At 44.6% G+C, this 14,241-nt stretch overlaps 1 protein-coding gene across 1 annotated transcript in view; it reads right to left on the bottom strand.

The window, feature by feature from the left end:
* LOC144752244 (transcription initiation factor TFIID subunit 1-like) overlaps positions 1–14,241 on the bottom strand; it is a 303,153-nt gene that overhangs the window by 113,879 nt on the left and 175,033 nt on the right. Inside the window, exons 23-28 of the mRNA XM_078640245.1 lie at positions 12,166–12,407; positions 10,644–10,857; positions 5,938–6,103; positions 3,888–4,099; positions 1,876–1,984; positions 650–748 (exon numbers count right to left, since the gene is read on the bottom strand). Of these exons, the coding sequence (XP_078496371.1) occupies positions 650–748; positions 1,876–1,984; positions 3,888–4,099; positions 5,938–6,103; positions 10,644–10,857; positions 12,166–12,407 (1,042 nt within the window). The remainder of the gene's footprint in view (positions 1–649; positions 749–1,875; positions 1,985–3,887; positions 4,100–5,937; positions 6,104–10,643; positions 10,858–12,165; positions 12,408–14,241) is intronic.

The following is a 14,241-nucleotide window of genomic DNA, read 5'->3' as shown; positions in this document are numbered from 1 at the left end:
ACACTCCTCAAGGATCGCAGCACCTTCACATTTACAGCCCTCAAGGTTCGCAGCACCTTTACATTTCAATCACACTCCTCAAGGATCCCAGCACCTTCACATTTCTGTCACACTCCTCAAGGATTGCAGCACCTTCACATTTACAGCCCTCAAGGTTCGCAGCACCTTTACATTTCAATCACACTCCTCAAGGATCCCAGCACCTTTACATTTCAATCACACTCCTCAATGATTGCAGCACCTTTGCATTTCTATCACACTCCTCAAGGATCGCAGCACCTTTACATTTACAGCCCTCAAGGATCGCAGCACCTTTACATTTCTATCACACTCCTCAAGGATCGCAGCACCTTCACATTTCTGTCACACTCCTCAAGGATTGCAGCACCTTCACATTTCTGTCACACTCCTCAATGATCGCAGCACCTTTACATTTCTATCACACTCCTCAAGGATCGCAGCACCTTCACATTTCTGTCACACTCCTCAAGGAGCGCAGCACCTTCACATTTCTGTCGCACTCCTCAAGGATCGCAGCACCTTCACATTTACAGCCCTCGCGGATCGCAGCACCTTTACATTTCTATCACACTCGAGGATCGCAGCACCTTCACATTTCTGTCATGGGAGATAATCAAAGCTCTCTTACATTGGGCATGTCTCTCATGTCATTGATGATGGACTCCAGTGTTGAAGACAGAGTGACCATCGGATCCGTTCGTCGCCGGTGAATGGACTTATGAGGCCGCTGTAAGTACAGAGAAAGGATAGTTGTCAAAAGCCAGCAAGAAGGCCAGAAAGTGAGAATTAATAAATACCTCAAATAATACACAGGTGGCAGGGTTGGTATGGGTAGAGCAGACACAGGATTTAACGCATAGTGAAGATTGTGGAAGCATGGATATTAAGCTAAATATACATTTTTGTTTCAATTAAGACGTGCATGCGACTCACTAATACAAAATAATGTACTTTTTGACACTGTTTGAGAATTAGTGTTAATTTAAGCAGACAAGGCAATTTGTGTTATGTATTGACTCTTCTATATGTCGAGCCTCCCCGGCTTTATAAGGACTGTTGGAAAGAGGGTTATTGGTGGGGGCAAATGTAGGTCTGCCACTGGCAATAAGGCCACTAACACGATAGGACTCAGCATAGGTCTTAAAAAGTTATTCCTATGCTCAACCGTTGGTAATCTGGCTGCAAGCACAATTTACTTTTTAAAAGCAGTCCTGGCACCCAGGGCTGTTTTAAAACTGACCTCAGGCTTCAGCAGTGCACACATGCAAGTGTAGAAAAAGCTGCTGGCCTCTAAACTGCCATGCCCCAGGATACTGGGGACTTCTAGGCAGTTTCAATCCACTGCCCTATTATATACTCTGGGCTTATGGGGTAGGTCATGCCAATTACAGGGGTACCCCACCATACCATAGTGTACCCTATTGTATGTAAGGTGTTTTAACTGTATTCTAATGTGTCTCTTTCAGCTGAGCAGTGTCCCTGGGCCTGGTTAGGCAGAGCCCAGGGTCAGTCAAAATCAGTTACCACCAGCATCAGTCAGCAAGAAGTTGGGGGGTGCCCAGGGCACAGGATGACTTTGCAACAAGGACCAAAACCCCATTTGCAATTTCCAGAAAAAGGTATAAAGTGCTATCCCGAAGCTGTAACAATTAACCTCTATGGGGTCAAAACAGTCTAATTGGAAGCTGTCGTGTTATACTACAGTGAATAGGATGTAGTGCTGCGCTATGGGAGCCGGCAATCTTAACCTCGACTACTAGAGATTCCGTGCTGAGCCATAACGCTATTCAGGTTCATAGAACATTATTCTGCATAGGAAGGGACATACATGTATGTTAATAGGTCTGAACTCACGTTTAGGTAATCACAGTGCACTGTGGTCCCAACTCGCCGTTTCTTCTTAGGTGGAAGTGGCTGCTTGGGGAATTTCAAGACCAAAGACTTCCTCCGCACCTCATCCGCACTGGGGTTAAAGGAAGAGAGAAGCGATCAGCATCCAGGTAATCAATCACATCCCTAATTCAGCATCAGTCCTGAAGCTCAAACTAAATGTTCTGAAAACTGAGTTCCTTTTGATCTCACCTCCTGCGAAAATCTCCACCACCCAAACCTGGCTCAAGCACCTAACTGCACTCAATGTCCAACCCACTTTCGTGGACTCCGCAAAATCCTTAGGCATCACACTTGACGCCAATCTCAACATGCAGCAGCATATCAGCAAAGCAACTAAGGGAGCTAATTTCCAAATAAACACTTTGAGGAAACTTAAACCCTTCCTCCCAGCTAAAGACTTCCAAACTGCAGTACAAGCCCTAGTCATCCCACGCATAGACTACGGAATCGTCGCTCTTTGCGGACTCCCCCTATCAACAACTGCACCCCTAAGAGCCTCCCTGAACGCTGCAGCGAGACTTATCACTGGATCAAAAAAACATTCGCATATTACCCCTGATTTAAAATCTCTGAACTGGCTGCCTTTTGAAGCCAGGATACAGCTGAAAATCGCTTGTATGACTCACATGGCTGTACACCACAAGTCACCCAACTACCTCACTCAAAAGCAGACTATATCAGGGGGCTCGAGATCCACCAGAAGCACAAAAAATCTCCTCCTGAAACCGCGAAGATTCCGGAAGGAAAAAACATATAAACAATCCTTCTCCGGAATGGCACACAGTATCTGAAATGCACTTCCTCCCGAAACAAGGCTTATCTCCTCCACTGCATTTTTTAAGAAAGAGGTAAAAGCCATCCTTATGGCTAAATTCACTTGAACTTTTTTTTGGGATATATCGAGTACATTGCACCAACTTTGTATTTTTTGTTTATCTGACTGTCTAATTGTACTTTTGTTTTCTCTGATTGCTATCCTACTTTTGCTACTCACATACTATCTACTACTATTTTGTACCCAAAAGTTTGTTTAATAGCTCCCTTGTTTCCCTTACCCCTTGTTCTGTAAAGCGCTCTCATATCTGCAAAGATCTTGTTCGCGCTATATAAAACTTTGAAAATAAAATAAAATAAAATAAAGAAGCTTGTATCCAGGAAAAGAACCCCGCAGTGTGTGACTACAGGAGAAAAGATGCATGAACCAAGAGCTGGTCGAGCACTGATACTATGCACTTTGGGGAGTTTATGGTCTCATACAGTTTGGCATCCAGACACAAACCGTCTCTATCTCAGCTTGCAATCATAAAACCCCTTCACTATTCAAGCTTAGACTTGCAAAGCCCTTCCAAAATATACAGTCACAGCCACATAAAGCTCAAAGCATGGACGCATATCAGTAACAAAGCTTACAATCATATGAACCCATCGCTAATTAACCTTAACATCTTTGCAGGCCTTTTACTGTCCATGCGCACGATCTTATGAACCAACCTCCGTCACAATTGAAGCTTCCAATTTAACAGATAACCCTCCTCAATATCCAGGCACAGAATCCTTTTCCACACTCTGTTTAACCTTCCAATGCAACAACCCTCATCACTATCTGTGCTCACAATGAAATAATCTCAGTACTATTCAAGCAAAGAATCCCAAACACCAGCCGTACGTCCAATCGTAGATACCAATTATTATTTCCAAAGTTTCAATTCTAGGGCAGAGCTGTATCCCATCCCCAGTCGAACCTTACAAACCGCATCACTATCAACATCTTTCAATTCTACGGACTCAATAGTCTCTACCAATCTACCAGCTCATGGTCTCGCCTTCTACTAGCACTATTTAGGTGGTCTTTTGTCTAACATGTGATTCCCACACAGTCCAAGACCCTCCCAGACACTGTCCGGGTGATTCGTCATTGGCTGGGACTTGGCCACTACATTAACTTCATTAGATTTGTTTGTGCCGTTCATCACCTCTCGATAAGCGTCTTCCCCAAGACGATCTTGGTGCCTTCGACTTTGATGAGCTCCTCATTGTCGTTGTGGATCACAGTCTTTTCCAGCTCCTCCTCTTGCTCCTCGGTCATTGCGACAGGGTTGGAAGGAGGAGCGTTGGTTTGGTAATAGAGAGGGCAGAACTTGTTGGTCCTCATGTGCCCAATAGCGCCGCAGGCTCCACACTTGAGCTGCAGACACAGAAATGAAACGTAAATGCATTATATGGAGATACGGGTAGAAAGTTCACACTCATAAAATAGGTAAAAACCCAATGCGAGTGAATGACCACAAACTCAGGAAGTCTCAGGGAGACAAAGGCAATCCAAAGCTGACCATCCACTTGGCACAGTCAGAGAAATGTAGACTATGTTTATCACAGAGCAACTCCCAGACACAGTCAACAATATCTACTAGTGTAAAGATATCGTCCTATTGAATACTCAAATGTTCTGCAATCAACAATGAGCAACTGTGGTCCCAGCAATAACGCAACAGCGATATAAAGATACACGCTGCACATCTATTAAAAAATATTACTTCACCCCCTCAGTCACCAGACTTTAATGAGCTACAAGAGCAAATATAATGCTGCACCCACAACCAAACAACAACCTTGGCCTGAATAACCCGCATGACAGGCAGCAAAACCCCAGGCAACGGAGGGGTCAGAGCAGAACGATCTCTTCGTTCCCTTTCACAGGCTCTCACCTTATTGGGTATCTTTACAGTGTCCGGATCTACACTTACCAAAGGTAACATGAATGGAAAGAGCTTGGCCGTAGAGTAAAGCCATGAGACTGCACGAGCTGCACGGGTATGTCGAGTGGACGTCAGCTGCTTGGTGTGTTTGTGGCAGAATTTCTGCTGGTGTGACTGGCAACTCCTTCCTCTCTGCTGAACAGGGTGCCTTGAATCGGACTTCACTGGGCTGCATAGAGAGCCTTGATCCAGCCTCCCCTGGACTGCCTTGATCCCTCATCTGATGTGCAGCACAGAGTGCTGTGAACCTGCATCAGATATGCTAACAAGTCTCTTTTCAGTCTCATTATAAGGCTCATCCTGCATAGCTGGAGCCTTCTAGTCTGTCTTGGGATTTCTATGAACAGTGACATATGCAGAGATCCATTTAAGGGTACGTTCCTTCTAGTTCTATAGGACATTGTGTCAACACTCAATAAAGAAGACTGGAGGTTGCTGAAAATTAAGTTTCACAGCTAGAGAAGTGGAGTGTCAGACACATGGTACCATCAACAAGCATGCTCTGTGGTCCTTGGGGAACCTGCAGCTTAGAGAACATACTCACAAACAAAAAAGAACTATGGACGGGCATTGTTCTACCAGAATGTGTGTCACCAAAGGCGGATGTGTTCCTTGCTACCAGGAGTAATTCAATCGACCAGGATCATACATTCTCCGTCTCATGCAAACCACCGTCTCTTACCAGTGCTGTGACTCACCATCCATCTATCACCAACCTCAACAGCCCACCTGTCTGCTCACAGTCCTTCTGCCTGAACAACCCATTCAAGATCTTCCAAACAGAGCGCTAAACCAAACTGATCACCTAGCCAGTAGACAAACGATTTCCTCTCTTGTGAGGAAATGTGGTGCATTATATGATGTAGCTGTGTGACCTCGTTGTGTAATACACTCGCCAACTCGCTCTAGTTCCAGTAATTTTCGTCTGGGGGAGTCACTGGACTCTGTGCACACTATACCTTACTTTGGTATAGTATATACAGAGCCGGCTTCCTCCAATGACAATCTGCAAATGTTTAAAAACTGACCAGACAACGATTTCACTTATACTGATAATAGAACATCCACAAAGGGGTTACATTTCTGATGGAATGGGAGGAGTTGGAGGTCATATAAACTTGGTAAAGCAGTAACAAAGGGTGCGTTCTACAGCATAAACAGGTATGAAAAAGGTGGCAAGCCTGCTGTTGTGTGTTCTTCACACTTTGTTAAATTGTAGGAATAACACTGAATATTCTAGAATCAAATCACTTAATGATTGATTTACCTTCAGGTCTGGTCGCTCCTTCATTTTTTTGGGCTTCTTTTCTGGAGGACCCTTCAGTTTTTCCTTTTCTTGATTACGTTTCAGTCTCCGAAGCTGTTCTTGAATTCGTCGTCTTTCTTTTCTCATCTCCTCGCGGTGTTGCTCATCGAACAAGGCAAACTTCCGGCTAAAACAGACAGGTTCTGTTAGAGCGTGTCAAGACACAGGTTGAGCAATTCATGAACACTCATTACAATCTCTGCTACCAACACAACAAAGCCAAACAGATTGGACTATTGGCCAGTTATCTATTTTTTGCACCTTACCTAGGGAGCCCCAAACAGGTCAGAAATTAAAATGAACAAATATTAAAGGTTAATAAGCCAAGCTTTTAGGATTTAAAAAAAAATAAAACTAGTTCAAGGCAGGAGCGTAAATGTAGTGGTAGCGGATTCTAAAGTTAACAGGACAGAAAAGAAAAAGAGTGCCCCCATTCCTGGCCGTACGAATGCACCGAAGCAGTAGTAGCAGTAGCTCACTAGATCTAAGAATGGGTTGGAATTTAAAGGCTGGAGCCTGTTCTGCAAATAACGTGGGCCACTTCCATGTAAGGACTCATGGACCAGGAGAAGAAACTTAAAGGGGGCACAGAATCCACCTTGAACACTTTCCAACTGCAGTAACTCCAGTCCTGGGCTCAGGAAACTGATGGATACAATGGGTTCTGTGTTTTCTACCTTAATAGCAGGACTCTTAGCCCACCTGTTTGAAGAAGTGGGTAATAGGGATGCTAGTTTCTTTTCATATGTGCCAATAGGTTCTGGGATGGGCACAATGGGACCGCAACCAGCCCACATGCCTCGAACCCAGTGTTTAGGATTCCAAGACAGAACTGGGATCTCCTTTGGGTTAGGGCCGGTGCCCAAACATAGCCTCTGGGTCTATTCTCTCCGGGTGTTTAGAGAAAGAACAAATATCAAACTGGAAGAAGTGCTGGTGAAGCAGGGATGATCGAAGTAACGGGGGACATTTAGAGGTCAGGATACCTGTAGGCAATAGACGAGGGCTAAGAAGGTGAGGGAACCTGCAGGATACCAAAGGACAGCTATTGCTAAGTGTCATTTCCTGACCCCTTCCAAAACACTGCTGGTTCACGGACCACCCAGCAAGCTCATACACTCTCTTGCTTGAAGAAGCTGCGTGGGCTTTTAATGCATCTGCTTTTCCTTCATTCATCTAATTATCCTTTGTCCATCTGAACACATCTAACGATGCAAGTTCATCGATCTGCAGGCTTCTGCGAACTGTAAATACTGGTCTGAGGCACATCTTCGCATGTTTGTGAATGAAGTAACGTGACTGACAGAGGCCTGTCGCAGCTCAAGAAGGGAAGCAGCAAGTAGTCTGCCTTCGAGAGTCTTAAAGAAAAGGTGCTCTTCGGATGCAGACCCTACAAAACATGCAACAGGAGACTGCAAGGTCTGGCATATAAACAAGTGGGGGAACCATGCTTTCTGCTGCAGCAGAAATGGAACATTTTATGCAGTCATAGGACCAAGTTATCATGATTCCCAGGAGGTCAGCCCCTAATCCAACACAGCACCAGCCTCCAGCAGTATGCCACCTTCAACGATGCCAATCAAAAACCCAGGCTTATGTGAACTGAAAGGCTTCAGTAATTAAAATGTTGTTTTGTCAGCGAAAGACAGTATCCTTTCAGGACCAGTTTAATAATGGAAGACGAGGCATTAGAATACTGACTGAGTCAAGTATGAAGCTCAAAAAGGCTCCAATACAAACGCCATCTCAAGATTGTGAATGGGACATAAAATAATCAGTATCTATGGATAGGTGAACTACAAAAGAACCCTGAACATCGAACACTGCAATTGCTCTTCGAGGTTAGTTATAGTGGATAGTGAACTCCGGTAAGAGAACTGACAAAATCTGACGGATACAGGAACAAGTGGGTTTTCTTTCTACCAAAAAGCAGGAACACAAATAACAGTTTTCCCTGTGGAAGGAACTTAACGTTAGGAGAGACGCAGATTTGTGTGGTTAATACCAAAGACCCAGTTTGGGTATTAAACCAGAAACCTGAACTATCCTGAACTCTCAGGTCAGGGGCAACATTCTCCGCAAAGCCAACAGCCCTGAATTAGGCAACAGCGTCCTTAGACTGAAACCCCATGTACCAGCTGGGTCTGTATGTTTTTTTGGAGAAAAAAAGTGTTGTTTTCTGGGCAGGTGATGTTTGATACCATTAGCATACGATTAGAAGGGTGAGCCGAATACAGACACTGAGCCCTGCTTCAGCAGCCGCTCTGCGTTTGTGTGTAGGTGTCATGCTCAAACATTCGAGGAACCTAAAATGCCCCCAAGACACGGGGAGCAGTCTCATCCTAGATACCAGATTATAAAATAAAGCCCCTAAGGTCTGAATGACTCCATGTTATTATGTAGGCCCCAATTCCATCTAGGCTCATGGAAGTCGCCGTCTCCACACTCAAACAATGGAAGATAACATCTTAATTCATGCAGAAGCATTGCCATGCCTGCCACTAGGCAGATGTCGTCTGACTGTATCTAGGAACTGTGAAAGCATCAAGTCATTCGATTGATGACATAGATACAACTCTTAATGCGACATTCATTTGGGTCAAATGTCTACTTTTCATCATGTCAAAGTTAACTAGGAACGCATACAGACATTTAGCTGAAATAATGTAGTCTGGATTGATGCCCTTTTACCATACATGTTAATATGGAAATGTCTGGGACGCACACGCACATAATCTATGTCAGATGTTTCTTAACTTATGTCAGGAAATCCAATTTCTGATGAGATTTAGTATATAAGGTCTGTCACTTGACCACTTGTCAAGAGAGGTCCTTCAGCCAGATTTTCACCCGAGATTCTGCCACAGACGTTCTCACCTACTGCCAGCACACTTTACATATGCGACATCTTGCCTGAAACCGCTAAAGCCGAGGCCCCAGAGGAAGACCGCAGCGTGCCCTTGCCTTTCACAGGGAACACTGTCTCCACGCCTTAGATGATAAAAACAGCTTTTTCTGTCAACAAGGAATCTTTTCTCCCTCAGAAACTCTAGACTGCAAGTTGCTCTGCCTTCAATGTTATCTTAGTATAGCACATAGAAGTAGAGGTTTACGGTGCTAGGTTCTAGATGACATTTTAACCGTGTTAGAAATGTTCATTTTATTCTCATTACTTCATAACGTGCCTTCTTGCTGTTTTTATTATATTCTGTGTAGTTGTTTTAGAAGTAGATAACCTGATTGCTCCGGTAGTAATAAATACTTTTTAACTTAAAAGTGTTCATCCTGGTTAGTACAGTGTGTGTGATACTCTGAACAATGAAGTAAGGTTAGTTGCCGTTTCCACGGTGCCTTTGATCGCTTTATGGGATGGTTAGTAACCCAAAGGCAATACTTTTATGTCAATTACACATTGAATAGTGTTCTGCGAGGCTGCCATAACTTGTCTTTCACATTCATCGCTGGTTCAAATGTGAGTGGGAAAGCACACCTTGTAGAGCAACGCCAAAGGTGTAGCTCACACAACCGTCCCAACCCTTTCAAGTGTTAGGGCGATCATACGCACATACTGACATTGTGGCGACCATCAGCACTGACGCAAGGGCGCCTCGATCCTGCAATTAGAAGTGGGCCACCAGAGTCTACTATATTTAAGCTCATGTACTTGAGTCCCACAGAATTTCCGCCTGTGTCCATTATTTGATTCTAAGAGTACGGGAGAAGATCTCCACTCATCTGCATGTGGGCCCATAACACCACACGTATTGCTAAATTCAGTGCAGTACATGTAGTTACACTCACACATACTATTTGATTTATGGCTGTATAATTAATGTCATTAGCTCCACCCCTAACAAGCGTTCTGTCATACACCCAAACTCAACCTGCACCACCCTGGTTCATATGTGTCGCCGTGTAGTGCAGAAACACCACCCATGTTGTACAGAGCCAAAACTTCTCATGGTTGCATGCGGTGTGTTCCGCTGCAGCCTGATAAAACAAAAATATGCGTCCTTTCTCCTCATATGACAAAAGCTCCATCAGAAAGCATTACAAACAGGTAACTTTGCTTTACATGTATCATACACGGCTTCTTAACGTTAACTCCACTGCAGGCGCTCACTCAGATCTGCCAATTTTCCACATTTCTCAAGATGTTGTTCTGTAAATAGTTTAGAAATGCCCGAGCCTCTGGATTTAACTCAATAATGTTGGTGAGACTTGCAGGTGCAAGATCACCAGATTGATGGCACTGCTGTCGTAACATACAAACAGGAGTTGTATGTCAATTAACAGCGCGGCCTCGAATGCAAGGAAATGGTCTTTGTACCCGAGTAGTGCTGATGTACATTGCTATTATGCTGCGTGCTGTCAGCCGCACAAGTTGTTGTACTTAGGAAGCACCTAGTACTTGAGGCGTTGCCTTGAAAACAGTAGCACATGTTGCACCCAAAGACACAAGATCCCTTGCCATCCCCCCTGCCCTCCTAACCATTGAGTCGCCTTACAGAACACCGGGGTCCAAGTGATGGTGTGGGCTGGAAACGAATACAAGAAAGAGGCTCAGTTTACATGCGTTACAAACGGCACCCATGGTAGTCCGCTCGCAATGCTGGACACGCTCAAGGAGTCTGAATGTATCTGTAAGAAGCCCTCTCTTTACATACATGAACTCGTCATCTTTGGTGGTGCGGATCCGGCTGTACGCGTCAATGACGGATGGCTTCCGCACGGTCTCACAGCGCACGTACTCCTTGCCGTCCTCGTCTCGGAAGGTGCGGTAGATCTTCAGTCGGCGGCCGCTGGCTGCAGAGTTCAGGCTGGTCACAGAGGCGGTGTCATCGTCCTTGTGTGAACCCCCGGGGGTGGCAGAGCCGGCGGCTGACAAAAGAAACAGAGACATGTAAAGCGCTTTGCTCATTTAGGGGAAAGGGGAGCTATTTTATGGGACACAGGCTTTTGTGCTGGGCGGATCAGTGTGGGCACACAGCCTCAGTAAATAAGCTGCTGGCTGGAGCAGGAGGAGCTGACGATTAGACCAATCCTACGGATCTATGAACTAAACCCAAGGACAGTTCATAAAGAGGAGGGGACACCTACCCAGCATCCTGGCCACACCACCAAACCATAAGGACGGAAACGGAACTCTAATTAGAGATTGAACTACCTTTCGTAGCTGGAAAATGAACTGACTTGTAACTGCAACTGCGAAACAGTGTCAATGTGTCTGTACTCATGGAAATCTACCATGTTTCGTCATTATGAAGCCGCACAGCCTATCTGCCCATTCTTTCATTGTTCTTTCTCAAATGGGCATTTTGCGAGTTTGTAAACATATAGTTAAAAAAGTTCAATTTAAGTCTACATAAAAAAATACGGTCATTAGACAAAAAAGCAGCTGTAAAATCCCACACGCAGGCTACAGATCTTACAGGCTCAGCCGGCAGAGTGATTCAAAAGGTTACAAATGGAGTCATGCTATCAGCTTCCAATGGATCGAAGTAAGGCACGTGACCAGGAGACCAGCGACTAGATTCACACACCACGTCAAGGACATATTGCCATGCCGGGTCCCCAACTGCAGCCCTCGAACTCCCCTCTAGTCTGGCAAAATGTAACCTTGACTCCATTCCCTTGTTGTTCACCTGTGACCAGACGGACTGCTTTTCCATGAAAAACATTGGTTCTATCTCGACTTTTTTCTGCCATTATCAATGCACTGGATAGTTTAATGGGGACAACAATAAACGTCTTCCAAGTTATCATATGTTGATATTCTGTGATAATGCATTTTATTTGGAATTATGGTTCAAAGCATATTTATCTGTGAAATATACCCAAAGTGTGCCTATGTTCATAGAAGGAGAGCACACACTACTGTAAGTGCTACTTTTTAGAACTGATCCACAGATGTTCAATATAGATTACGTCTTTGAAGACATCGGCGCTTGCATTCCACTTGTAAAACTGGAGGCTGATGTTTGTTGCAGAGACGCGTTCCCCAGTCGCAGCGAGCTGTCAGAGGAGGACATCAGACTACTATTTTATTTCCAACACAAGATTCATTTTATGCCAGGTACTTTGCAGTGAACAACTTTTTGACTCAGACGTTCCTCGACCTGTGCTTCTTGACTGAAAAATAATTTCTACGTTCTAAAACCGTCGTCATGGACTGTAAAGGATACTCACACATCCCCTTCCGGTCTCTCCTGTCCTTTTTGGGTTTCTCCCTTTCATGGCAGCTGTCCTCCCCCATCAACATCCTCTGAAGCTCCTTCCGCTCCTGTTCTTCGCGCTCACGAGACAGCTGTGAACTCGTCTTCTTGTTTTGCAACATGTTCTCAATGTTTTTTCCCATTTCCTCAAAGTCGCTATCCTCTGCAGAGCTGCTGTCTGTATCTGTTGAGAGCACCTCAGTTGATTCCAAGACTCTGAAACGAGAGATAATCAGAGTGAACATGAGGAGACAACAAGGATTCCCACCATCAGCAACAAGCAGGCACCTTAGAAAAGAGGCCACAGAGAAGCAGTGGATTCAGACTGACAGATACATGAGACAAGAGAACATGACTCACCAGAAAATACCATTATGAACAGTCAAAACAAAGTACATGGTATGAAGATGCAGAATGCAAAGGGTGTTTTGGGGCATGTTTTGGTCTAACGGACACAGGTCAAGGGTTTGGTGTGACTCCACTCAGAGGGAGAGAAGGCTTGAGCAGAGTGGCCATCACTTTAAATCTTTTTGAGTAATGAGAGATCCTGCAGCGGGTAGTTAGCCTGCCACAATACCAAAACGTGGGATTTTGTTTGGTGGTAGGGTCAGGGTGTGTGAGAAAGTGCCATCTTTCTTGCATGGTATGCCACTACGTTTTGCTGATTTGCTGATGTGCTTTGACTGAGTGTGCCCTGGGCTCCTGCCAATCAGGTGCCCAGGGCCTGTGTTCCTTCCCTAAAACTGTGCTGAAACAAAACCCAATTGGCATCTCTGGCCACATGTCAGTCCCTGGTAAATGGTACCCTAGGTACCCAGGGCATGGTGACCAGAGAAGACCCCTGAGGGCTGCAGCAGTTATTGTGCCACACTCAGGGGCCTTATACCCTGGCACCCACACACTGCCTTTGCAGGCTGAGTGTCTAAGTACAGAAGTAAACAGAGAGTCGACATGGCACACATCCCTGTGTAACACATACAATTAAAGGGGACCCAAGGGCAATTTAATGACCGGCTCTAAATACATGCCCTATAAACACTTATCAAAAAAAAGTATCAGAGGGTCAGAATTCCTACAGGTGATTATTGGGGACAGAGGTAGTGAGTGGTTACCACTAGCCAAACAACTGAAAGTTATAACAGCCAGGTCACGTTAGTGTCTGGTCTCTGGTACCCATCAGTCACCACTCGGAACCGCCCTTCATCATTTGGGGCTCCGAGGACAAACAACGCACCTGATCTTTTCTCTAACAGGGAAGGACTAACCCTCCTGTTGGTCAGGGCATGGTCGTTGAATGTTTGAAAGATGTGTGCTGGTAATGTAACTGACGGGGTAAAAAAGAGAGTGCAGTGCAAAGAATAAAGTGATACCAAAAAGTATAGAAAAGGTGAATAAAATTGGTTTGAGGAGCAAAATTTTTTTTTAATAGGGTATAGCTCCCGACACCAATATTAAAAAATAGCCAAGACAGGGAGAATTTATAAACTGTCTAGTGGTGGAACGTGGTCGACATGTTTCAGCAATTAATGGCCATGTGGCCTTGCTTTCTTCAGGACCTAAAATTAACGCTACTGCAAACAAAAAAAACCCTGCAATGTGAAGAAGTGTTTTCGTTAAAAAGAATGAGATTAAGCGGAACAACTTAATTATTTCTTTAAGTGTCACCTGAACCTTCTAGGTGTACTTGTTCCGAGTCTTCTCACAAATACAGATGCCGCTTTGAAGTACCGACGGATAGAGCGGTGCTTCACCTATTTCCTGAGCCGCAGCCAGGTGGGGTGAGGTTTTCACTTCTTACGAATCAGTTCATTACTGAATTTGTGAGAAGACTCGGAACAAGTACACCTAGAAGGTTCAGGTGACACTTAAAGAAATAATTAAGTTGTTCCGCTTAATCTCATTCTTTTTAACGAAAACACTTCTTCACATTGCAGGGTTTTTTTTGTTTGCAGTAGCGTTAATTTTAGGTCCTGAAGAAAGCAAGGCCACATGGCCATTAATTGCTGAAACATGTCGACCACGTTCCACCACTAGACAGTTTATAAATTCT

Source organism: Lissotriton helveticus, chromosome 4_2 (genome assembly GCF_964261635.1).
Source record: "Lissotriton helveticus chromosome 4_2, aLisHel1.1, whole genome shotgun sequence".
NCBI lineage: Eukaryota > Metazoa > Chordata > Amphibia > Caudata > Salamandridae > Lissotriton > Lissotriton helveticus.
This window is presented reverse-complemented; position numbering and strand designations above follow the sequence as displayed.